Raw genomic sequence first — 26,083 nt, 5'->3', positions numbered from 1 at the left:
AACAAATACATAACTAATGAAAAAAAATTCACAAAAATCTTAAATAATTTTTTTAAAAATTATAAATATATTTCTTCACCTTTACATCTAAACAGCTCATTTTATTTATTATTTATTTTAATTAAGTCCAAAAAAGTTTAACTGTTGAGTATCGACGCTGATAAAGTGAGCCGGAAAATGACGCCACGCAAAGGTAACGTCACTGAGGTTTTACGACCAGGTAAACGAGGGCGCTGGCAAAGTGAACAGGTGAGACAGCGTGGCTGCGATTTAATGAAGTGTCGAGGAGGGTTTTCAGCGCTCCAATTCAAGGTTTACATGTGTCCGGTGGCTGCAGGAGGACGAGGATTTGCTCATGTGCCCTCTGCAAAGACACCCGCAACAGAAAACAGCGAGCGGAAACTGCCTCGGTGCACTTTTCGAGCAGGTCCCCCATCAATCCCTTCCCGTGAGTCTAACGAATTGCCCTAAGGTGAAGTTGAAACACGGATCCCGCGCTGTTATCAGCGGAGTGATTTCAGAAACAGGTGTGCTGCGCAGAGGAGTTACTGTGCGTGTGAACAGCCTGCAGGTCAGATCGCAGGACTGGAAGATAATTACTGGCAGATGAACGCTGATAGGAGATAAGGAAGAGACTGCTGGCGGAACAGGTTGCATGAGAATGACTATGAATCAATAACACCGGTTATGTAATGACATGTAGCTAGTGGTAAGCTATGTGTCTGGTGAAGTTCTGCTTTTAACAATGTTTGGGTCTTTGATCTTTAAAAAAAAAATCATCTTACAAAGAATCGGTTTTGCTAAAAACTGATGCTCTCTGTACTAAGAAAGAGCTGACAGTTCTGGACACACTCCAGGCTCTTATGAAACGCCAGCAGATGGCTGAAGGAAGTCAAATTTCACCACAGTGTTTTTCTCTCTTTTTGCCACTCACAGGTGACTTTCACACTGAATCACTTTAATCTTTATAAATAATGATTAATGCAGAACATCACCACAAATAACATATTAAGCTTTTGCAGCTTTGACTGACAAGGCACTGTTGTCATCACTGTGACTGTTCCTGCGGTTGTATGCTGGATTAAAGGGATAGTTTAGGTTTTGGGGATGTTTGCTCACTTGTTGAGGGTTAGATGAAAGGTTTGATACCGCTGCTGCTTATGTGCGGGTTGAGGGAAATGAGGGAAGTGGCTAGTTTTGTTCCAGCTGCCAGGAAACCAACATGTTACTGATGCAACACGTTGCCCCCATGGATGCATTATTGAAAAATGGATACAGGACTTAAAGATGGCACCTGCGCGTTTGAATTAATGGTCTTTGTCTCCCTGGTGTTGTTCTGTACCCTCACCTCCAGTATGAGGGGGAGGGAAGGGGATGGACCAGCCACCCGTTAGTATTTGTCTACAAAGAAAGCAGCAGGTATCTGCACATCTCTGAAAAGCAGTTGTGTTTACCCAAGTAACACTAAATCGTCGTTGCAGAGAATCAGTCATTTATGATGTTAGTTTATTTACCTGTAATAATTTTGTACTTTAAAATGTGGCTATCAAATCTTGCAGTTTTTTCTAATAAGTTCATAGCTTGCTATGTTTGACTGTGATAGAGCGGGTTGTATACCAAGTGGAAGGTCGGTGGGTCGATCCCCGATTTATCCATTTGTTTCATTTGTTTCTCAGGCACAAATGAAAACGAGCGCAAGATAAACAAAAAAAATCAGGTATCAGCAAAACTGATATTTTGATCACAGATATAATCTTTTACAGAAATGCACATCCCTTATTAATATCATAACAGCAAAATTGAGTCACGTGGAAATATTCAGTTAAGCCGTCCGTGTTGCCTTCTTTCGTCACAGTCAGAGGAGGACGGCAGGTGCTGTGCTATTCTAAATCTCGTGAGAATGTAACCTGAGATTTAGTGACCTTAGCACCTTCACCCCCCGTGTAATGTTAAACCCAGGAAAGACAGGACCTCATATCCTGTAATCTAGTCCTGCTGATTTACTGTCTTCTGCTTGTCTAATAACACTGTGGCCCTAAGATTACGTATTACGCCGCCATAGGGATCTATGTTAGCGTAGACCGAAGGATGAAAATGCTAATCAGACTGTAAAATATGTAGGCTTATGTAGCTCATCTTATCTTTGAGTTTAGGATGAGCTGCACCTGTCAAGTAGCTTTCTCTCTGAGTGATGTTTTTACCAAAGTACCTTCAGACAGATGGCTCCAGAGAATGCCTTCGGTCCCACGCTGTATCCAGTTTCTTTCTCACAAAGTTGATCATAAATCACCCCACATTTAAACTAAGGTCCAGGTGATGTGCGCTCGAAATATGCATGATGGTTTATAGGAAAGATTGAATGTGTGGCGACTGTGTGCGTACACATGGCTGCGTTTAAGGATAATATTCATACCTTCCTGATGTCCACTGTAATCCAACACTTTTATCTCTGTTCTGCCTGAAGCAGATCCAGATAGCATGTGGAGTTCAAACGCGCTCCAGGCGGAAAGGACTCAGTTGTGCTTCCATAGGAGCCTTGGCACATATGTGATGTATTCTTGATGAGAAGAGCTGCTACTGTGCATTCTGGGAGACCGATACAGAAGCAGAGCTGATTAAAAACACGAACAGGAAATGACCTATTTTGTCCACTGTTGTTTTCATCTCCACTCCTTTTGTTTCATTTTAAACAACCTCAAGTATAGATGCAATTTCACAGCAGTTCGATTTTAGGACTTGTTGAATCTCCATTCCCTGCTTAAGGCTACTGTTGTTGGTATTTTGTAATTGTTCCTGGTAAATTGTCAGTGTTGAGAGATGTGATAGGCTGCTGTTTTTCCAGTCTCTGCTGAAGCCGAGGAAGAGGGCAGCGAGTCTTTGTGTTGGGGGTCGTGATCTTTCACCTGCTGCTGGCGACCTTCCCTGCTGGGAGGTCACATGTAGGAGCTGAGGCGTGAAGGAGTTGACAAAGGGGATTCAAAGGAAGATGTGAAGAGAAGAGGTTGAAAAATATGAGGCAAAAAGTTTACCCGTCAGCTGTTTGACCTTTCAATAACTTTCTTCACTGTTGTTTATAGATCATTTTTACCCTCGAACTCGAAGCAGCAATGGCTTCTGTATATAGTATGCATGAAGATTGCTACAACAGTGAGCGGATGAAAACTGGTGAAATAAGCAACAAAAGGCCTCCAGCTTCCATCATCACCTGACTTTGTCTTAATCAGGCAACGTGGGCTTCAGCTGCACAGCTGAATGACCTTTCTTGCTTGTCATACAGGAAAAGGAAATGAGCTTTGCTAACAGCACATCCAGCTCTAATTTAAACTTCTTTGTAGAGACATACAAAGTGCACACTCTTAAAATCTTTAAATTTAGCATAAATTATAGGCAGTATTGTCAACCTTTTACTAAAAAACATGAAAAGCTTTACCACCACTTTTCCATCAAAAGGTGCTCATCTGTGAAGTGTTTAATAACAACAACCGAGAACAAATGCCTGTCATTTTTACTCTTCCTGCCGTGAGTGGAGATGCAAACAGTGGTGTTGGCCTTGTCTGAAATGCAAAGCATGTCCTTTCACATGCAAAGCTGCGTAAGGAGAAGGGCGCACATGAATGTTTGGTTTATTTGGACAAGTTCTGATCGCCCCCGCGCATGTTTGTGTGTTTTTAAAAATGTCGTCCCGTTGCTTTGATGGATGAACTTGTGCTGCTCTGACTGCAGCTTCCTGTTATAATTTCCAAAATGCCTGTGATTGTCTGTATGTCTGTGTGCGTGAATGTCAGTCCACAAAAAGGTTGATGGATATCACCATGTGCTTCCTATTTTATAGGAAGGTGTGTGTGTGTGTCTCCACGTCCAACCCCTGACAAGAGCTGTTGGACATGCAGAGACCTGCTTTGTGTTGAACCGGGATATTTTTGGACTGTTGTTACTGCGAGACAGAGAACTTTTAAACTTCCTTTTCAAAACCAAAATATACTTTTTTTTATTTTATTATTATTATTCCTCTGGTCTGGGTTACTGGATTGTCTGTTTACCACCAGACTTCCATCTTTCTATTCATAGTGTAGAGCTTTGCATAAAGTGTTTTTGTAGTAGGTGCTGACAGTGGAAAAAGCGACCAGGTGGTTTCATGGAAACACCTGCAGGAAAATAGTTCACTGTACTCTTGAGATTTGAGGATGAAAGATTCTCTTGAAGTTAAAAAGGATACTGTCCGCTGTCAGGACTTTCTCTAGCTATAAAACTGGGCTAACCTCCTTATCTGAGTGCTAAATACCAGACATGCAAAACTTTGAGCTGATTGATTGATGATGGTGAATGTCGTTTGAACAGACAAGACCAAAGAGCTGTTTGGCCATAAGTACCATGTGTGACATTTGTTCAACAGCTAAAACTTGTCCAAAATTGATCATGCAATTGATCTCATTAATGGAGATAGTTTGTTTTTGTTTTTTTCATTAAATTTTGAATTAAAGGATATTGAACTATTAAAAAGGAATTAAATTAATGATGTATACACAGTAAAACAGTCGTGTTCACTGTCAGACTGTGCAATATAGACAGACTGGTATGGCATCTAAATAGCTTAGTATTATTTAGATCTTTTAGTTTAGATGTTTATGAGACTGCGTGTGTCCGTCTTTGTTACACAGAGGAAAAGAGACACTGGGATTACAAACTGCATCATTTTACCTGAGCAGTCTAAGGAGCACATATAGAAATGATGCCCCCTTTGCACACTTCATGCATCTACTTCACATGTTAAATGAAGCGTGGCTGGGATTATTTGTGTAAATTCGCTGTGTGTCACAAACCATTCTGTGCATCTGATAACAGAGATGGGTTTCTGTATTTGCTCAGCAGGCAAAGACATTCCAGGAGACATACCTGTAGTCTGTGATTTAAGTGCGTGTGTCTGCTCAAGCTTTTTCTATACTACTAACCACTACTTAAAGTACTTAGAGATATGCTGTAAAAACATGTTTTACCTAATTACAAGGTTTGCGACGGGGAGAGGGAAAGTTTGGCCCACTGACTTTAGTATTTGGCATGAGGTGCAAGTATGAAAATACTTTAAGTGTGGCTTCACAGCAACTTTAAGACCCACCTAGTTGAATAAGAAGTGTTAAGAGAAAGATTACCATGAATGAAGGTAGACATATAGTAAAATAGCCGATGACCCCAATATGTAATTTAATTTTAAATGTTTAAAAATTCATATTGGTTGGTATAGAACAGAAGTATAGTATATAAAGTTCTGTACAAAAGTGTTGTGCCACCCTTATTTCTTTATATTTAGAAATTTGGGACATGTGTGCAGCAATTTATTGAAACATGTGCAAACATACATGGAAATACAGCACATAAGCAAACACAGTTTCATAGTGAGTGAAAGCAAGTTTTCACAATTTAATTAAATTGAAAGTTGATATTTGGTCTGACCGTCTTTTTTGGGTTTGGGTTCCTTGTCATGCTGAAGAATGACCAATCAGCTTTCCCGATTGCATTTCATGGTACTTTTCTGCATTTATAATGTCATCAGTTTCATAAGATCTCTAACACCACTGGCTCAAATGCAGCCTCACATCTAAGAGCCTCTGTCATGTTTTGCAGATTTTTAGATTTGATGAAAGAAATGGAAACAAATTGTTTTTCTGACACATTGCTAGTAACAAAGTTTACAGATACAAATGCTTTGTTACTGTACTTAAGTAGAATTTTCAGGTATCTGTACTTGAGTATTTTTGTCTGAAAACTTTTTACTTTTACTCCCTACATTTTTATACAGTGTGCAGTTTGTCACACAGTGTGATGCTACCTAAAACTCCAGCTGCTGTACTTCAAAGGGTTCTGCCTGACTGAGAGCTAACTTCACTGAGAGATGGAGTAAGAAAACAAAGATAAGACAGGAGATAATCAGGTTAGTCTGCAGTACTGTGGTGAATACACAGTAAAGCAATATATTGGACTGCTGAACAGTGGCTGTGATGCTCATGGTTAGATTTAGGTTAGAGGTTATATCAAGCATAGCAGAGATGAATTTCCATTTAAGGTGAATATGCTTATTTTAATTAACTGAATTCCAAATTTATATTGTGTAGTGTAAAAACAGTATAGTGTCAGTGTAGGGAATGGTCATCGGCAATGACAGCTTGTCAAACATCTGTTGTTGGGTTCCCCACCTGCTAAATCCCACTGTGACTCCTGATTACTGTTTAGGTGTGGAGGGAAAGTCACACAGTCAAAAAGGTTAGCTTGAATCTGAATTTCAAGGAGCTACTTTTTACTTTCTTATTTTGATTACAATTCTGAGCCTGTACTTTTTCACTTTTACTTGAGTACAAAAGTTGCTTCGGTACTTCAACTTTTACTGGAGTGTAGTTTCACGCTGGTATCTGTACTTCTACTTAAGTAAAGGAAGTCTGTACTTTTGCCAGCTTTGCTTATATGTAGAAACATCACTGGTTTGTTTCTTGGGTTATTTTCCTTTTTCATGCTTGAATGATCTATAGGTCAGTGTTAAGTGACTTCACACAAACATGAAAAATGTCTTCTATATACAGCTAGACTGAAATTGAAAGTGAAAAAGTCTTGCAGTACTGTTGCTCAAGACCAAAATTTAAATAAAAATACAATAAAATCTGGCTCCTTGGAAGCAAAATATGAAGTTATTATATGTGTAAAGCTACACACACTTTCATGCACCGGTTTCCAAAGACCTTTGAGCTTTCTGAAGCTTGAGTAGTACTTAAAATATTCAGTACAAACAACTCACCGGATGCACTTACACCACATCTTAAATATGAAAGAATTACTATTTGAATTTACTGACAGCAACTGTACACTTGTGTCCACTGCGCCGGCTTTTCAAAGGATCCGCCTATGCACTTGCACGTCCCAGTCCATTGCTCCCTGCTGATTGTACCGTGTAAACCAAAGGCTAAAAGGTTGGAGGTCAGGGCCAGGGTGAGACTGAAATACTTGCTGAAATGCTGCTCCAAATGAAGGAGTCTAATTACAGGTTGTAAGAAAGTAATCCTGATTGAAGTCCATATATGGGAATGGAGCTCCATCCATATACTCACTTATTGTACATTGACACTATCACTGCATGCTAAGGGTGTGTATACATTATCAGGGGTTGACTGTTTTGGTTTGCATTTCTTACTAAGTGCGTCTCAAGTCCCATCTGTGTCCTGGTCTGCACTCAGTGTGTGGCAGTAGAGAGCTAATTCACTATAATAAGGGCATGTAAACATACATGCTTATCAAGTGGGTAATTATGGCACTTTGTCCTTTGTGGTGTGTGCAAGTGTGTGTGTGTGTGTGTGCCTACTTCACCCCATTGGTGGTTCAAGGTTCAGTTTATTCATCCATTAAAAACACAGCAATCACAGCACTCCCATCCAATCAACCAATAATTATTTACATAAGATATCTTTAAAAATGCAAGGTTTATTCTACAGCTAGGTGTTTATACATATTTGCCTAACACATATTTGTATTTTGATGTTTTTATCGTCTCGCCACATGTGTAGTTTATCCAGTTTTGGCCATGCCATACTGCTCAGCGGAGTGACGAAAGAAAGGCCTGCAAGTTGAAATTATAAGTGTAGGATGTGAGGTGATGTTCAGTAAAAGCAAACCTTTGAGTGGGTGAGGCAGTTTTAGAGTAGCTGTTTGCTTTCTAACTGGTGAAGTCTTAGTGCAGGATTAAGCCAAGCTCCCACACTCAGCCCTGAGAACAAACCCCCATGAGGCGTTTTCTTCAAACTTTATCATGTTCATCTGTATTTAAAAAGAAGGCGGGCATATTCTTGCTAAGTTTATCAGTTTGGAACTCTTATTGGGAAACTATGCAGAGATAAATGCTGTGGTAGAAAATGAATTCCTCTGGTTACATTTAAATACCCATTAGAAATGTTTCCCATCCTTAAGAATGGCATCATTTTTTGTAGATTCGGCTAAAGAAATGGGAACAAATTGTTTTTGTGACACACTCCACACAAGTTCATAAAGGTATCTTTGCCAAGTTGTTTATTATGTGTAACACAATAACACTGGTTCATCCCATTGAGTTGGGTTCCTTTTTATGCTTGAATGATTCAAAGGTCAGTATCTGTGTGTGTACCTGTGTGCCAACTTTCTGAACTGGTCATGTACGAGGATTTTGCCAGGATTTGGTGTGTTATAATAAAACGTGTCACCCCGATTTTACATTTCAAATGGTTTGTAAGTGTTTGAGGTTTTTTTTTAATACATTAATGGTCTTTATTCAATATCTCACTTAATCAATGTGATTGTGACGGCACCTTTCAAAATATTGGTGCATTCCCCTAATTTTCCTGGGCATTATGTCTGTCAATGTTTTACTAAAAAAAACCTGAGATTTCATCAGGTATGAATAAGAGAGATTAAAGTCTGATGACTGAGGTTAAAGCTATGCAAGTGACAAGGGTGGTTTTGTTGGGAGATTATACTTTCTATTTCAATGGCTCAGTGAATAAAACATTTTGAATGTTTGGTTGTGTTGTGTCATGTGCCGCACTAGTTGCATTTCTCATCAAGTTTTTCACGATTACCCGTTTATTTTTCTGCTTCCCATCTTAGAAGAAAGCTTGTCTGTATTTCAAAAAATCAAACAAGAAAGACTAATTATCAATAGTTGAAATGATAAAATTGACAGAATTTAAATAAAAACGTAATTTGACTCATTTCTGTTTGATCATCACAAACGCTGTCGTGTGGGCTGGAAGAGCAACCGCCAACCCTGTGATAAGTAGATGTGGTACCTCAGAGTCTATAGACATACCCAACAATGTGATAATAAGGCTATTTTAAGGAAGTGGGAGAAAGGATAAGGCAAATAACATGACTACTTATTTTCTACTTGGTGTAATTTTATACTAGAAAATAAAGGCAGAGTTTGAGTAGTCGGTGTGCTATCAATCCAAGCAATTAGTCGGCCTTCTGTTGTTTAGAGAATAAATCCTTTTGCACATTAGCTTTAGACTTTAGCACTTTTTTATATTAACATCCTATCAGAATTTTATTCTGTGTGGTGTGTCGCACTTAACAACTACAGAATGACACCCAGCTAAAGCAGAAAATGAATGTGTGCCATTGTTGGGCTGAGTGCCTCCCTCCCTTCTCCTCATGTCCCCTTCTGTGTGGCCTGGCTTCTTTCCCTGCTGATTTTGTTGTCTTCAGTCGCACCCCAAAAATACCCTGCGCTATTTCTGGCACGTATTCATTTTAATGTACATGTGAAAAGTACTGCCAGCTGACTAAGGCGGAGAGCAAAAGAAAAAGAGTGCGTCTGTTTAAAAAATGCTGAGGAAAAAAATGGAAAGCTGTGGAAAGGAAGTTGGCAAATTGAAACTAACAAACCTTTTTTAAGCTTATGGGCCAAATTATAGACTAACCAGCTTCCTTTTATTTGGCCAAAATATCCCAAATACGTTTTGTTTTGGGGCTACACTTGCAAATCTGAAAGTTTTCATTTGCTTACTTGTGTTTTTACGGGAGGTTAAGTGAAGTGAATGGTTATATTCGGATGTTCCCAGTGGCTGTATTAACTTGAACATCAGGTGTGTGACCTATGGATCGAACCAGGTGATCCAGAAGGGTGTGTAAAGTGTGCAACTCACATATTTGTGCCTCATTGTTTTGTCTTCAAAACATTCGAGTAGCTAACAGCAGGCTGTCAAATGGACTTTGAAAATGAGGTTATGATGTGTTGCTGAATATATATAAAGTACTAAAACAATCAGAGTGCATTATGCTGTAAATTTATGAGAACATTTCTAAGAATTGCCCTTTGACATCAACATGTGTCTGCTGTCATAAAGACAACTATTCTGAGAGCAACACAACTCTTTCCATGTAGTGTTGGAAAAGGATTAAAGACATTTATTATTTTTTTGAGAGCAGTGTTTAAGTTAGCGGTGTGTCTCAGTCTTCCACATGAATACCAGAATATAAGGTTTCTCTTGTTGCATTCTAACAGCGTAATCAGGCCTGACGTAGTCAGTGATCACTTTATTGTGCAGGAAGAGAGTTCAGGGTACCTCAAGCCAACATTGTCACGTGTAGTTGTAAACAATTCGGTTTGTGAATGTGCAGCTTCTGCTGAATTTGATGAGCTTCGTGGTGTTTCAGTATGCTGTTTACTTGTCTGGCCTACAATGGCAAATGAAAGTAACAAAAGAATGTTGGGGGGAAAAAAACAGAAACAAAAAAAACCAAGAATTACTATCTGTCCAGCTGACTGTACTTTTCTGACTTTTACATTTTTTTCCCAGGGCATTGTATCAAACAACGCGTGAGTGTTTCATGAGTCTTATCACATCGTTGCCTCCAGATCACCACTAGTTGTCAGAAATTACAACTGGTACACTGGACAAAAAGTACCAAGTACCAGTACATTGCACATAGAAACCCATGCAATGAAGCTCCTGGCGCACAGTTTTTATGCTGATGTTACTCTAATGATACAGTTGATGGTGGACTATCTGGACAAGAAGTAATTTCACAAACTGAGTTGTTGCAGTTGTGGCATCCTTTTGCATTTTCACAGTCAAATTAATTGATTACTTTTTAATAGACCTGTTCTTTCATAAATGTCTCTAATTTCTGCATGATTAGGTGCATGAGTTTATACACTTATATAAAACAGGTCCGAAAACACCTGAATTCAACAGCAGAATCAATGTTTTTCATCTGTCAGTTGTTTTAATCTTGTGATTGGTCACTTTAGGTGGCAGTAGCAAAAACAGATGAGCGTCACGGAGCTGAGTTGTCTGGCCTACAAGAGAAGAATGAAGATGGGCAAAACAATTTTGGGGGAAAAACACCATGGTTATTGCAAATAACTGTAGTGTATGTTTAATTATTAGCTCCAGATATTAAACCTTGATATAAGAGAAGGGCAAAGGTTCAATCCTGGCGAGTAAAAGCTTGTCACACAGACACAGTTGGTCTCTAGCTCTTGACTTAACAGCAGTTCCTAGTTTTCATCTCCATTCCTGTATTTAGCTGATCTTTCAGCACTCAGCAACTTCAACCACAGAGTGACACACTGACTGTAATATGGAAAATTCCTCACACAGAGGTATAGGACTATCTGTAAAGTGCAAAAAAAAGAGTATGTGCATGACAAGATGGCAGATGTGGACTTTCCACACTAATCCAATATTCTGGAGAGAATAGTGTGGCTATGAGCTACATCTTTTGTAAATTTGCGAATGCTTAAAGAGAACAGAGGTGGCCCATAAAGTGAAGCAAGGGGGGTCTATTCCTAACGATAGCTTAGCCTGAACAGGCTGCAAATATAAAAGTAATTTATTTCACTGACATAGAAAAGAGAGAAGCCCCCCCTCCCTTCCTCCAGCTTTCTTTTTTTTTTCTCCTATGCTCCCCCCTCATCCAGCTCTCCCACTCAGCAGCTGTTCCTCTCACTTTCCGCCCTCCCTCCACCCCACCCCGCATCCCTGCATGCCCACCCTGCTCCCCCTCCTCCTCCTCTGGCCCCAGTGCGATGGCTTTGTTTTATTGTTGCGCAGCGTTTGGCAGGGAAACCCCCGTCTGGAGTGGGGCAGGGGTCCGACTCCCTCTGAGCACTGGGGTGTAGCATTGTGGATGCCCAAATAAGCAAAGGATTAGTGGAGCCAGTTGGGCATTTGGTTTCTAAATGAGCTTTATGATGAGTTTAAGTGGTTAGTTTTGGACATTTTTCAACACTTAGCACTTGTTGTGAAAATGTAGTCCACTCATTTTTTTTATCTATTTATTTTTTGTAACTGAGTCAAATGAACCTGTGATTAATGTGAGTGAGGAAAAACATCTCTTGAGCCTAAATTGCAACCCTTGTTGCTGACTCTGTATGTTTTACTTTCTCTGTAAATAAAAGGCTCAGTCCCATATTTTTCTGGTTTGCTTGGCTTAGGAAAAACATGTATCACATGTCAGCACACACAGACAGACAGCAGATCAAGATCTGTAAAGCTGGTCCAAAAAAGGAGGAAAAAGAAATCCCCCGTCCAAGACAGGAAACAAACAACAATTTATTTGTGGTGTTGACAAACGACTGTTTCCTGTACCGAGGAGAAAATATGTAGAGGGAGGGGGAATCGGGAGCAGCTTTCATTCCAACAGTGCCAGCCAAAAAGTACAAGTACAGCCCCCAAATGAAAACTTAAGGATGTGTGTTTATCCTCTAACCACCTTCCTGTGGTGTGTATGCGTGCATGTTTGTTTCTTGCTATGGCAGATTCTTTTTGGCACTTGATGGTACTGTTGAGCTCGAGTTGGATGTCTCTTCCCATAGGTCTTACTCTGTTTTTAAATGCAGAATTATTCTATTTTATTTAGCAAATCTCTAGATTTCAACTGGTGTTCTTCTACATTTTGGAAGCCAGGTTAGAAAATCACATTATAGGTCATGTGTTTATGTGGCTGATGTCAATTTATGAGTCATATTTTTAACTACTTTAATTTATATTATTGTCTACCTGGATCTGATTTATGGGTTTCTGTGGTGAGGATGGTGGGTTAGTGGCTTGAAAATGAAGCCGTACCGGTTTCCTGTTCCCCTACTCTGTCCTACCACTGTAGCCCTGTGGCTTGCTGGTGGAGGGTTGGGAAGATAATGGTCTAAGCTGTTTACACTGGAGAGGCCTTTTTGAGCAGTTCTTGTGCTCATAGGAAGTAACTTGCTGAAAGGGCTGAGGTATTATAGTATTTGGGGAATCAGAGTTTATTGCGCATGCATTTCGTTTATTTTGTTTAGGAGCAGCTGTGTTAGGCCCTACAAAGACGTGGGGCCTAACACAGCTGCTGGAGAATGAAGGGCTCTATTGTGTCACGAGATGACATCTTCAGCACTTAACCCGGTGTCCAGTTATGCCAGGAGAAGTCAGCAGAACAGCAAGTCTGTGCTGATTTGCATGCAGGCATATATGAATTAATTTGGGTTTGGTATCCGGGAGTACGGCTTTATGCACGCGTATAGAGTGCTAGTGCAAGAATGTCATTCTGTGTAACAGGTGGCATCGGCTTTTTTTTCTTATTTGGATCCTGAACAAGGCCTGTCAATATTTCGTGTGTGTGTGTGTGTGTGTGTGTGTGTGTGTGTGTGTGTGTGTGTTACATATATGGATTGGCCATTGTGCCCTTGGTCCTCAGCAGATGTGGTCTGAACAATGAGCTGGGTGAATAAAAGGAAGTGGTGTATAAATAGCCTCTTACGTCTGCATGAGTGGACTCCGTGTGTTTGTGAGATCCTGTTTGATGTGACTGAAATGTACGATAGGAAGTTGCACTGTCGAGCGCTCCACAGGTGCCGTTTGGTGGACTTTTATATACATTCCCAGAACATCAGTATTTTGTATGGCTTTGATTTCATGCCCGGTGTGTCTGTTTTTGGAGAGTTTTTCTCTTCTTTTGAGTGATTCTCACCTGAGAACACACAGTAAGTACTAAAAGGCTCATCAGTGCTGTGTAAAAACTTTGCAGGTCCTTATAAGCCCCTACAGACAGCTCATAATGAGCTGTGAAGCTCAGAAACTCGTCTCTAAATCACATCCTGGTGATAAGTGCACATGGGGACCGGTGCTAAAAATAAACAAGCCTACTCCCTCTTCTATCTAGCTTTCCCTTCGTCTCTCTTGTAGCCTCTCAACAGACAGACTTGCACCTTTCTGTGGTTCATTTCACATCACAAGCACATTCATGCAGAGTTTGTTTTCATTCTCATTCATTTGTCCTTTTTGGTCAGGATTATCACAGCCAGCACCCACGCCCTCATGAAGGATGTAGTGCAGGGGGGTCTTGAGTGTAGTCTTCTGCTGCTGTAACTCATCTTCTTCAAGGTTTGATTTATTTTGAATGCAGAAATGCTCTTCTGCATACCTTTGTTTTTTACAAGTGGTTATGTGCTGAGCCTGTGCACATTGCAGCCTCAGTTTCTTGTTCTTAACTGACAGGAGTGGTATTTTAGAAATATTCACCTGCTGCCAACAAACATGGCACGTTCAGAGGCATTTAAATCACCTTGCTCTCCCATTCTAATACTCCATTTCAGCTTCAACAGGCTGGTTTGACCATGTCTAGCTGCCACATCCATTAAGTTGCTGTCATATAATTAGCTGATTAGATATTTGCATTAAACAACCATACCTAATAAAGTGGAGAATGAGAGGGCAGTAGAATAGTTGGGTATAATATCTGAAATTTGGAGCAGTTAGAAGCAGAATTGTTACACATTACCTTACGTCCTATTATGATGCACTGTTGTTATTTTATGGCTTGAGTCATTAATCTATGAAGTGAACAAAAGGATACAAGAATAATCATCTTTGTTCCCTTTGTTAATAGAGAAAAACAAACGGTTCCAAACAACCTACTGTAATCTGCGCTGTTTAAGATGAGTCACCGATTAGTAAGATTAACTGTATTGACTCTATTAGTGTATTATCTTGCATAAATGATTATGTAAATAGTAAATCTCCTTTTGATGGTTTCAGTTTTAAGCTGTTTTCTATCTAATGTTATCTCTCTCACTCTCCTCTCTGTCATGTCCTAGATCCTGAGTTCTGTTACAGCTCCATGGGGAAGTGTGTGCGCGTGCTTGCGTGTGCATTTGCATTGCAGGTTTAGGGTCTGGCCCGGGCTCGGGCGGCTGGGTGTTGTCATTGAAGTCCTGGCCTATATTAACAGCACACTTCGCTGAAACATTATACAGGTGGCAAATACTGCAGCGAGCCTCACAGCAGATAACAAGAGAAAGAGGGTAGGAGATAATTAAAGGTAGAATTACAGTGACGATGTGAGATAAAATAGAATAAAATCTAGTGGAGTATCTCCAGGTTAACGCCTTTTGGCTCGTGCCTGAATTTCACTCTTATCTTTCCATATGTTGGGAGCTGGATAGTTTATAACTTTAAATGCAACACAAATATGCATTCTGTCAGCATATAGAGAATAGCTGCTGATTTTGGAGCTTGTGATAAGATTTTCTTAATCTAACTCCGTAGAGACTGTAGAATGATTGCACATGTAGACGAATACTGTAGACGGTAAACTGCTAACATCTTTCTGTTGTGCAGTCACTTCTATCAGATAGTCTGTGTGCACTCTCTGCAGATAACCCAAATAATAAACTTCTCCATGGCAACTTTAATTACCAAACCTGAAAGGATAATGAGTGTTATTCACTTCACTATTTGCACAATGTTAGGTTGAGACTTTAGCTGTTTTTGCACATTGGCTTCTTCATTTTTGTTTTTTCCTTCAGTGCTGTGTCAGGATATTTTTGGGTGCTGCCATGTTTTTGGGGCCCTCTCCGTCACATCTGTGTCAAGTTAGGACCTGTCAGTAACATCTGTGCTTACAGTAAACACAAGGGCAGAAACTTTTCTTGTTCCACATCCTTTTGAAAATGTTCTTTGGTCAGACTGTCACATATTTCTAGTCTTGTTCTCTAGCTGTTATTAAGTAGCACGTGACCTCAGCACTTTTTTTTTTTTTCTTCTGTCAGCACAACCGGCAGTAACACTGAGCCAGTAACTGGACCACAGTTTACTCTTCATACAGTAGCTTCCAATCAACAAGTTGAAACAGGAGTCGGCTGCCCAGTCGATACCACAACAGATTTGAGGATAATGCTGCTAAGCAACATTAGAAACCAGCCATGCAAATAACAGAAATGAATATCTCTCTGATCTCTTCTCCCACGCATGAGCAGGACTCGCACTCAATGTGTATTACTCATCTGTACTGTGTAACTTTAAGTTAAATGGGGATAGTGTGAAGATGGTCTAGTGCCAGTTTACCAGTATTATTTGAAGACTGTAGTTTAAATCTGCGGTAACTCGTATTGTATGTTCTGTTCAGGGTTGTCTTTTTCTTAAATTTACCTATATGATAAAACAGAAAGTGGGGGAGCAGCTCCCTCGGTGCAGAACAGAGCAAACATTTATGACAACAGATTGATGAAAGAGATTGAATCAGACATAGGAGGGTTGCAAAGTGGCTTGCAGATGTATTGCCTATGCTTTATATGAGATTTCCCATTTGGGTGTTTGGGGGATGAAGATGAAGCAAGCGTTGTGGGATGAGATCCATCTAAAGTCACACATTCAGCAAATGCCTGTTGCTAGGGGAAAATTTTTTGTATTTGTATTGTCTCCTGTTCCAGACAAGAGAGACCTGTCTGGAACAGGTCTCTCTTGTAAATGAGACATTATACATTTGCATAGAAGAAAACTAAGATACTCCAAGTATATTTGGTCTGTTATTAATGTTTTTTTTAATAGTATCAAAGCATTTTTATTTGTTACACACTTCAAAGGAAGCATTTGTTTAGTTTAGATGGGATACGGCTAATTTAATGCATTCAGTGGCATGAAAAGACCCAGCTGCTTTTGAAATTTGTAATTTGCCTAATCTGCAATTGTTGTTAGTTTCAAATGATTTGTGAAGTTTAGAAAAGTGAAGCTGTTATGGAAAGCTTTTACTTATTTATTTATTTTTTTTAAGCAAACTTCACCAAGTGGAGTTTCTTCTCTTTAGAGGGATTTATATGATCAGGAAGGATTTTTCTGTTGGCTTTGAATGGCTCAGTGAAGATTGGCAAAGCTTTCAGTTTGGGGCTTACGCCTAATTTTGGGCTTACTGGCTGCAAAACCCACAATTTACTTTATTATGTTATGAGACAGAGGGCTATAAAGAGAGAGAGGGCTGATTGAAGGAAAAGAGGAGGAAGACAGAGAAGACTTAAAGAGAAATGAAGGGACTGGAAAAGGGCAAAAAAAAGGGAAGCATTACAAGGAGACAGACGGCTGACGCTTGTGGCGGAGGGGGGGTAGCGTTTGACAGAGAAGCGATTTTTCTTTTGGTACTGTAAATAATAGCCCCTGCTTGAGTTGGACGGCTTTCATGGCTCCTTTTGTGTGCAGTGACATCTTAGGTTCCCTAAGAGAGAAGAGGGCCGGAGAGGGCTCGGCTTCCAGGGTTTTCACTGGCACTGCGTATTAGCCCAATATGAATATGAGGGAAAATAAAGCCTCCACAGGTCAAAGCGATCCAGCCAATACACACTCATGGCTCTTTATCCTTCACAAACCCGCATGCCTGAACAGATGCAGGCAGACGCACAGATTGTGGCGCCTGCACACACATCAGCATTTCACCATCAGCTGTAGTCAGATGCAGACAGCTTTCCTCACCCCTCCTTTATCTTCGTCCGAGCAGTCGTGTTTTGGCTCGTACTTCTGACGAGAGCAGCCCAGCGGCTGACTTGTGGCCTCTGCTCGGTTTCGAACTGTAATTTAAAGCTTTTAATCTTAATCCCAAACACATGTACTTGCTAAGATGTCCCATTCATATTTATAGCAGGGGGCCTAGTATCAGTTTCTCGTAGTGAAAGTCCCGCAAAAAAACTTTACTCTAACTTTGTGTATTTTACAGCTGCCCATGTAAAGTGGTGATGACTTAACAAATTGGTTACTTTCATTCTTAGTATGAGTAGTTTTCACGGTTTTGTGAATACAGAATAATAATACAGAAGAAATGACGTGTCTGAAATGACGTGTCTGTCTCGAAAGTAACATTGAGACATACTCAGAGTGAGATCAGAATAGGAAGGCCACCAAACAAACAAAATGAAAAGATGATGATCTCATTAACATGTACTTTCCTTCACTTACATGACCGGAGGAAATCCCTGGAAAAGCTGCATGAGTGTGAATCACCTGCATAATGACATCACATCCTGTTTAATTTGTTCATTTGTAAACAAGAAGCTTAAGATAAGCAGGAAATGGTAGCGGGAAAGGAGGGGAGGGACATTCCTGCTGTTGCAGTTGTCCCTGCATCTCAGAATATCCACTCAACAACACCTAATAATCTCTTACTAGCCCCTCCAGACCAAAATATATTGACCTCTTAACGTTGTCCACAAGAAACATAAATTTAATGTAGTGTTCCTGGCTTATGGACAGGCACGCCCAGTATTGGGGAGTGGGATATGACTTATTTCCTTTGAATAATCACACGGCTGAATAACACCCACGACTTCACACAGGATACATAGTTTAACTGGACCTACTTTTTTTGGTCCGTCATTATTAGCATATTAGCATCGCGTTAGACAAATTTAGCTTTTTTTATTGTTTCTTTTATTGTTGTAATTTTAATGTTTGTCTGGAACAGGTCTCTCTTGTAAATGAGACATTATACATTTGCATAGAAGAAAACTAAGATACTCCAAGTATATTTGGTCTGTTATTAATGTTTTTTGTTAATAGTATCAAAGTAAAATGCATATAAGCAAGCATTACTTTAACTATTAAGTACTGTTTTGACCATTAATCCCAGATTTTAATTATTAGTTTACTGACTTCAGTTATTTTAGTCTACTTTTCTGGGTTTGAGAAGCTGCCCAACACTTCAGCCATCGAAGTAGAATTAAAAGCTTTAAAAGCTCGAACGTGTCATTGTCTCTTCAGGTTTTAAAGTGCAAGGTGTGGTGTTCAGTTGCAAGGGCTTAGCACAGTGTCTGTGTGTTTTCCTGGTTGGAATAATGGCAGCCAGTTAAGTGACTCACATCAGTCCTGTTTGTGTGGTCATTGCTACAGTAGGTCACAGATAAGGGTTAAAACAATTGCTTGGGTTGTTTGATGTATGCTAGTAGTTTCTGCACATTCCAGTGTTCACTCAAATGTATTTTTCAGAAGATTAAGGTCATTAGAGTTGTGTTTTTAGTTGGTTTCTTATCAAAGGTCAGTGTTTACCACCATATGCGACTGCCGTAGCACCACGTGCAGTTTTGTTTTTCCTGGAAAATCTCAGAGCAGTAAAAAAGAAAAATGTGGAAGTAAGAAAGTGTGTGTGCTGGTTGGACCTGCTTTATCAATCCCAGGAAGCCTCGCTACCAGGAGGCAGGAACAACAGTCACTGGCTTCCAGAAAAGGGACTTTCCTCCATCCTGCTCTGTTAGGATGCAGAACAATAACCAAATGACTTACGCACACACCATGACCACTGGCTTGGATATTTGTTGTGTGTGCTCATACAGACCTGTTCGCAGCAGGTTGCACTTCAAGCTCTAAACCATGAAATATATTTTCTTGACCTTTTTTTTTTTTTTTTTTTTTTTTTTTTTTTTTAAGTAGTTTTACCTTTTTTGTGCCCTGACCTTGACCTCGAGCATCCCATAAACTGCACCGTTGAAAGTAACTCCAAGGAGTAAAGAACAACAAGGGGGCAGAACACGAGGCTCCAGAGTGCTGCTGTATGCGACGTGACCCACTTGTTGGTGTGTTTTTTGGGGTTAGATGAGGCAGCTCATCCTTGGGCTGCCCTCTTTTCTTTTCTTCCCTCTCTCCCTGAGCATCGGATCATGTCGCCCACCCACACTCCCGATTGTTATTTCACATTGCCCAGTCACCTCATCACCATTGCTTCTGTTCGGTCTCTAGGCATGTTGTCACAGTTTCACTGACGGCACCGCTCGCTTTTTTCCAATTTCTGTCACATGTGTCGCCTGCAGCGCTGGCAGCTCTCCAGTTCTTGCGGCGATTCCACACCGCAAAGTGAGAGAGGGGGCAGAGCGAGGGCCCGGCTGGAAAGAGGGAGAGCGACCAGTCTTGCAGCAGTAATTGGTCAGGAAGTGGGCTGCTTGGATCTACGAGCTCTTCTCTCCCAGTCTCCCCCCCCACTCCCTCCCGACTCCCTCCCCTCCCAGTGGGCAGTCAGTTCCGTTGCGTTTTGCTTCCATCTGTCCCCCCCCCTCCACACCCGCCCTCGCTCTCCCTCTTCACACTCGGTGTCTATCTTTCTCTCTGAACTGACCTCATACTGTAGAAGTGTGGACCACGGACTGGGCCGCCTTGACGCGAAGCCTTACCTACCTCGTGTCAGCGTTTCTAAGAAGGTGTGAAACTTTCTAAATGGATCTAACCTGTGAAAGGATACTGGGATACCAGCAGCTCAGGAAAGGCTAATCGTAGTAATGGTCTGTCTGAGGTGAGTGACAGGTTATCATAGCCTCTTTGTGGATCAGTAAACTGACAAGGCATAGAGTTTGGCCTCTGGTTTTGGCTGCGTGAACTGCTTTGATAATTACTGTAAATAAGGTTATGCCTCAGTGTGTCTGCTCTCAGACATTACAGAACACCACGTTTTGTGTCGTTTCCTCCTTTTTAAAAGCCCAGGTCTTTATTTAATCATAATTGCAGACGTTACTCCTCCAAACCCAGTCTGGCCGGCAATTATACATCCCAAAGTTTCAATTTAGCATGACTCTAATAGCACGTTTTGCCAACTTGTCTAATTAGACTGCATGGCAGCCCGCTGTAGTTAGTTTCTGTTTCAGCTTGAGGGATGCTGACCATTATTTTTGTGTTTTTTAAATCTGCGATCCTGAATTTGCTGTATTATTCTCCCCTATCTTCTAAATGCCACTAGATCCAATTATAATAGATTTGTCATCATTTTCACAGCAGTTTGATTAGAAATGAGTTTTTAAAAAGATGTGGACACAGTGAGTGTTTGACAGTCAGCTTTAAATACAACATAAATCACATTTTACAGCTTGTAAGTGAAACATTGTTACTTTATATTGCGATGCAATAACACAGACACGCCACAGTGTTTGGTGTATGTGAGTGTGCGTGTGTATCTGAGCATATACTCGTGCGTTCTCCTTTGTGGTTTGTCCTCATTTGAGGTGCCCTAACTGGAGCACCCAGCTTCTGATGGGCACAGATTTAGACTTATATTTTTGCTTTCCCCCAGAAGAAAGTGAACTGACCCAATAAAGTTACAGTTAAAATCTCTGGCATGTGTAGCATGACTTTACATATTGTTTAAATCTGTTTAGCAGTAGAGTACCTCTAGGATCATTTTTGATAGTTCAACAATAATACATTAATTTCTATTTAAATTTGTATATGTGGATCGCTTGTATATATGTGTATATTATTAGGCTTGTGTCATGCGTTTCCCTAATGTGAGAAAAATCCCCCTGTCTGGTCTCCTTTCCTGAGGCAGGACCCCCAGGTCCTGCATTTTAATCTGAGGCCAAACACCGCTTCCTCCTGATATCCGCCACACATGCTCTCATACTAGCTTAACGCACAATAACTCTGTGTATATACATGTAACACACACGCACTGTGGCCCTGCACATTACTCTCTCTTCTGTTTCAGAGCTTTATACTTTGTCACATTTTTAAGTATAATTTTCCTGTGAAAGATCGCTCAACAAATCTTGCTTCTTTTCATTTATCTGCCTTTTCTTGATGAAAATCCAAACATACTGAAAATCCCTCCTATCATAAATACTTTTCCAGAGTTTTGCTCAAGCCCCTGGTGCCACCCAGCTCTATCATTAGCTGCGGCTGTTGCTGTTGACGTTGTTGTTCTTGACGTAAATGCTTGAGTTATTTCTGTGTCGCCGTTGTTGTTGTTTTGTCTGCTGGAATGGCGAAGACACTCCTTTGCTTTCCTGGACGCTCCTTCTCTGGCCAACTTTGAGGGATTCCTACTCTTATATAAGCTGTATCTGCTGCTTAAGTCAGATTTCTGGCTGGGATGAGGCAGAAATTCCTGAACTTGTTCTGGCACCGAGAATGGACTGCTGCAGCCTGAGGGAATACCATCCGAGAATCAGAAAGACTTATAAATCAGGAAGTGGGGGGAAAATCACCGCATCACTTTAGATAATCGGGATCGCAGATTCTGCTTTCCTGTTTCACAAAATTAGTCCTAACACAACAAATGCTAGAATTTCCATACATCTGTTCATGATTTATAGACCGTGTTGATGCGTGAGACAGGCAGGCAGTAACAGGACAACAACTTCTCACATCACAGGTGGTGTGTTAAGAACAGTCAGTCTGTGTCACTTCAAAATACTTAACTGGGATGCATGTGGGTCAGTTGTTGCAAAATCATGCAGTTCAGCTAAGCTTGGTTCAAATTGTCACAACTTTATTTTGTATACCTTTCAATTATAGTTCACATGTGTGAGAACGTTCAGTAATTTTCAGTAACGTTCAGTAATCTCTTCCCCATGTTGATGTTGCAGGGGACAACATCAAGCCTTCTATCTGCTTTTAGTCCACTTGTATGTAATATTGACCGTGTAGGTACCATGCAGGCAAACAGTCCAGGTCGATACCAAAAGAGTTACTGCATTTGCCAGAAAAGCAGCAACAGAAAACTGGCAACACACATGGATCAGCTGTGTATAAGCTGCTGAATGTTGACTGAGATGAATTTGATATCCCTGTGTCAGTGGTGTTCCTGCATCATCATCATCATCATCAACCTGCAACATCATAATGTTGGTCCAGGATCAACATTGCAGCTGACCAATCATCTTGTTGTGATGTCATAGCTTTGCAATGCGGGGAAACGAGAAACAAAAGCTCTTGTTTATATAAAACGCTGTTCAAGGACAAATACTCTGCATTTTGAGTGTTTTTCTTTTTTATGTGATTTGTGCAACTTCATAAATATATTCTCAAGTTAGGTTTGCTTTAACCTAAATTTAGTTTGGCTCACTGGTGGTAGTTTTTAATATCATTAGCCAGCTTCTTGGCTAATGCTAATATGATTGTTGCAATGGTGATCCTGGACCAACATCACTTTGATGCTGTAGGAACAGGAACAACACCGACACCGGCGATATCATGCGTTGACTGTTAAGTTCAACTGTAATGTAACCACTTTGAGTTCCTGTTTGTTGTTTCTTAACATTAAGCATACACTAGTGTGGAGGAGCTGGCACTGTAGGTGGATTTGGCTTGTTATCTTGATTTAAGGCGGGTTCTGCTGTTTCTGGTGTCTTTGCTGAGCTAAACTAATCATCTGCTGGGTGCAGCTTTATTTTTCATGATTATATTGGAAGGGATCTTATTGTTACTGAGCTACATTAGATTTCCAAGATTGCCCCCTTAAGGTCTGTTAAAACAGAATTTCCCAATATAGTATTTGTTGCCTACATATCTACTCCTTGATAGATACTGACGCTTCTTGGAGCCATTACTTTAACTTCCCTGTGAACATTAAATTATCCTCGCTACTGATTGCTTAGGTCCACTTCCAACAAGTTTTTGCTTCACAACTCTATGCTTATTGAACCTATTGAACAGCTGCTATTACATGGAGAGGTTAAACAAGATTTGAATCAATATAAACATTAACATAACATCTGGAACAACTTAAAACAGCGAACAAAGGCATCAGATGTTTTGCAAATGCCTCCAAATTACCTTTGTTTACATTCATGTGACAAAGCCCCCGAACAGCAAAGGGAAGTCAGGAGAGCTCAACCAACTTTTGGACACACGTTGCCCATTTCCTTTATTTCCAGCTGTGAGTAAACATTTTTCAATCCATGGAAATGATGTTTCCCTTACTTTGACCACATGGTTTGTTATTCGAACTGTGATGACAAAGGTCTCCTATGAAGACGTGTTTTAAGTGATAGTGATGCTGCTTCTGTTGGATATTAATTTCGAAGATATGTTGGATACAAAATAGATGATGAGAGACAGAAGATTTTTTTTTTTTCATCCTTTCGGGTGAAAAGGGACAACGCTGTCTTTTTAAAGGGTTAATGAATAGCTCTGGCGGCAAGAACAAAGGCTTTAAGTGTTTATGACAGAGTCTGTGAGTGGAAGAAAAGACTGTGTATATGTGTCTGCTGATGATCCATCTCAGTAATGACAAAGACAGACAGGGTCACACAGGGAGGGGGAAACTGTATATGAATGACCTCTCCACCCACTAACTCCTGTCATTAATCACGGTCGTTCCCGTCCTCTGAATCTGTTTCCCGCTGTATTCTCACTTTACATTTCCTCGTTACCACAGAAACATTCCCCCCCCCCCCCCCCCCCCCCCCCCCTCCCCGACTTTAAAATGTGAACAGCTGAGAAAATGAAGAAGCTGTCAGGCTATCAGAGTTGGAGATTGGACCTGGTTTCACACACATGCAAGCACAAATTCAGTCACCCACTGCCCACTGAAATAACAGCCATCAAATTAGTTGTCCGCCTCTCTCCGCCTGCAGTCCTTCCTCCTCCCTCCAGGACATGCAAAAGAGGTTTTGGAATTTTTGCTTTTTTTAAATTTCTGATTACACACTCACACAGTAAAACATTTTCAAGTGCCTCCGGTCTTTTAAGTCATGAGTTTACAGTGCTGTTATGATTTTGTGTGTATGTGTGTGTGTGTGGCAGTAAAAGCTGATAAGAGTGTGTACGAACCTTGTGCCCTCCTCCAGTGTTTGCACTGCCCAAGTGTTATGAGGAATGGAACGGTTTATTGACAATAAGCATTTTCTTCCCTCGTTTCCTCCCCCTTTCTTGCTCTCTCACTGTCTTTCCACATGCCGCTCAACCATGGAGATGGATACCTCGAGGTTGCCATAGTGACCACTACAGCACAATGGCTCGAATTATCTTGGCAACCCCAAAAACTTTAATACTTACATCTCCTCTTAAAAGCGATGTCTACATTCCAGTGATAATCACACTTATTATAAAAGTTATACTGTTATTTTTTTAGTTAACATTGCGCAAGGGAGGAGCATAAAGGGGGGCATCAGATAAGGAACAATGCGGCTGTAGGTTTCTGTCATCAGCAAGTCGTGCTTAGCTGAACTGAGGAGTTTCGAAGTTCCTGCTGCATGTTTGCCAAGCTGGAAGTGCTCGTCATGGACTGTGTGTGTGAGGGGTGAAAGGTAGCAGAGAGGGGGAGTGGCAGGTGGATAGTTTTGGATTTAGAGTGGAGCTTCAGGGGCTTCGTGGGTCAACGATCCCTCAAGTCATTAGAGAGAGGGGTCGTGCTTCTTTAGGTCTGGCCCTTGTGTGTTTGTGTTTGCGTGTGAGAATGAGAAGCAGAGAGAGAGAAAAGTCCAAGGGGGTCTCTATTCTAGTATTTGTGACGAGATGAGGTTGGCCGTTAGCAGGACCCCATGCTGCTTGGACCAGTCCTTATCATTTAAGAGGGACAACAAATAGGCAACATATTTGCTTTAGTGTGTGAAACTGATGGTCCATTGTCTCACGTGTGCCATCCTGATGGGACACACGGCATGTCCTGATTTATAAGCGTCCTGTGAACTTCCCAAGCTAAGTGTTGTGACATCCACAAGAGTTGCATGATGAATCTGTGGGATCCTAAGGAGGCAAGAAAAAGGACTAAATTCTGCTTTTAAAAAGTTGTTTGTTATGCAAAGCCTTTATTAAATTTAAGATTAAAGATCTTTTAAAAGTAGATGATGGGGAAAACAAATCAGTTCCCATAAGACATTAAATCTGCTGGTCACAACCTCTAACACAAATGTGTATGGAAACATTCTTACACAGAGCAAAAAAACCAAAGTTTGTAAATTATTGTCAGACTTACGAAACATGTGCGGCAGCCTGTTTAGCTCTTCTTAACATGCCTATGTTAACAAATCAGAATCATTCCAAACGAACAGGCTTTGCAGTCTGTGTACAATACCTACTATCTGAATACTGCTGAACCCAATTTCCTTACCCACATAAGAAAACATGTTCCCGTTCAGACGAGGTGGAGAAAGTGGTCACAATGTTGCAGGAGAGAAAGCTACAAAAATGTAAGGCAGGAAAACGGGAGAAAAAGCTAACCAAACAAACTGAAACTATTGTGTCCATGTGGAAAACAGCTTGAAGCCCTGACAGAAACGGCAAAGCAGTTCACAGTCGTGCACCAACTGTGCGCTGGATGGAGCAGGCTGTTGGAGATTAACCAACTGGATGTGTACAAGGATATCGACAGAGCCATAAGTAAGGAGATCAACCGATTCTCAGTTTGCAGCCGACTCTGACTTGGTGGTGTGCCTAAACTAACACTATGTTCCTTTTAGATACGGCTGTGTATTAAGCCTCAACACTTGTCATCTAATGATTAATGAGGTTTTAATAGTCTGAAGCAGGATTTACTCTCAATTTTTCACGTGTGTTTCTTGGAGTGTCCCTCTAAATTAGATGAGAGAATGATAAATGTTTAAGTTCCTGGAAGGAAGGGGGTTATT

At 40.7% G+C, this 26,083-nt stretch overlaps 1 protein-coding gene across 2 annotated transcripts in view; it reads left to right on the top strand.

Annotated features, from left to right (window-relative positions):
- The first annotated feature begins 217 nt into the window (after positions 1-217).
- LOC101464762 (pleckstrin homology domain-containing family G member 1) overlaps positions 218-26,083 on the top strand; it is a 60,549-nt gene continuing 34,683 nt past the window's right edge. The window contains exon 1 of one of the 2 annotated variants that reach the window (XM_014414603.3): positions 218-448. In XM_014414603.3, coding sequence (XP_014270089.2) covers positions 274-448 — 175 coding nt within the window. In that variant the 5' untranslated portion in view covers positions 218-273. Of the gene's footprint in view, positions 449-19,719; positions 20,035-26,083 lie in introns of those variants that run through there. The other variant, XM_014414605.4, reaches the window with a different exon arrangement.

This window comes from Maylandia zebra, linkage group LG15, assembly GCF_041146795.1.
Source record: "Maylandia zebra isolate NMK-2024a linkage group LG15, Mzebra_GT3a, whole genome shotgun sequence".
NCBI lineage: Eukaryota > Metazoa > Chordata > Actinopteri > Cichliformes > Cichlidae > Maylandia > Maylandia zebra.
The sequence above is the reverse complement of the archived record's forward strand: the minus strand, read 5'-3'. Positions and strand labels throughout refer to the sequence as shown.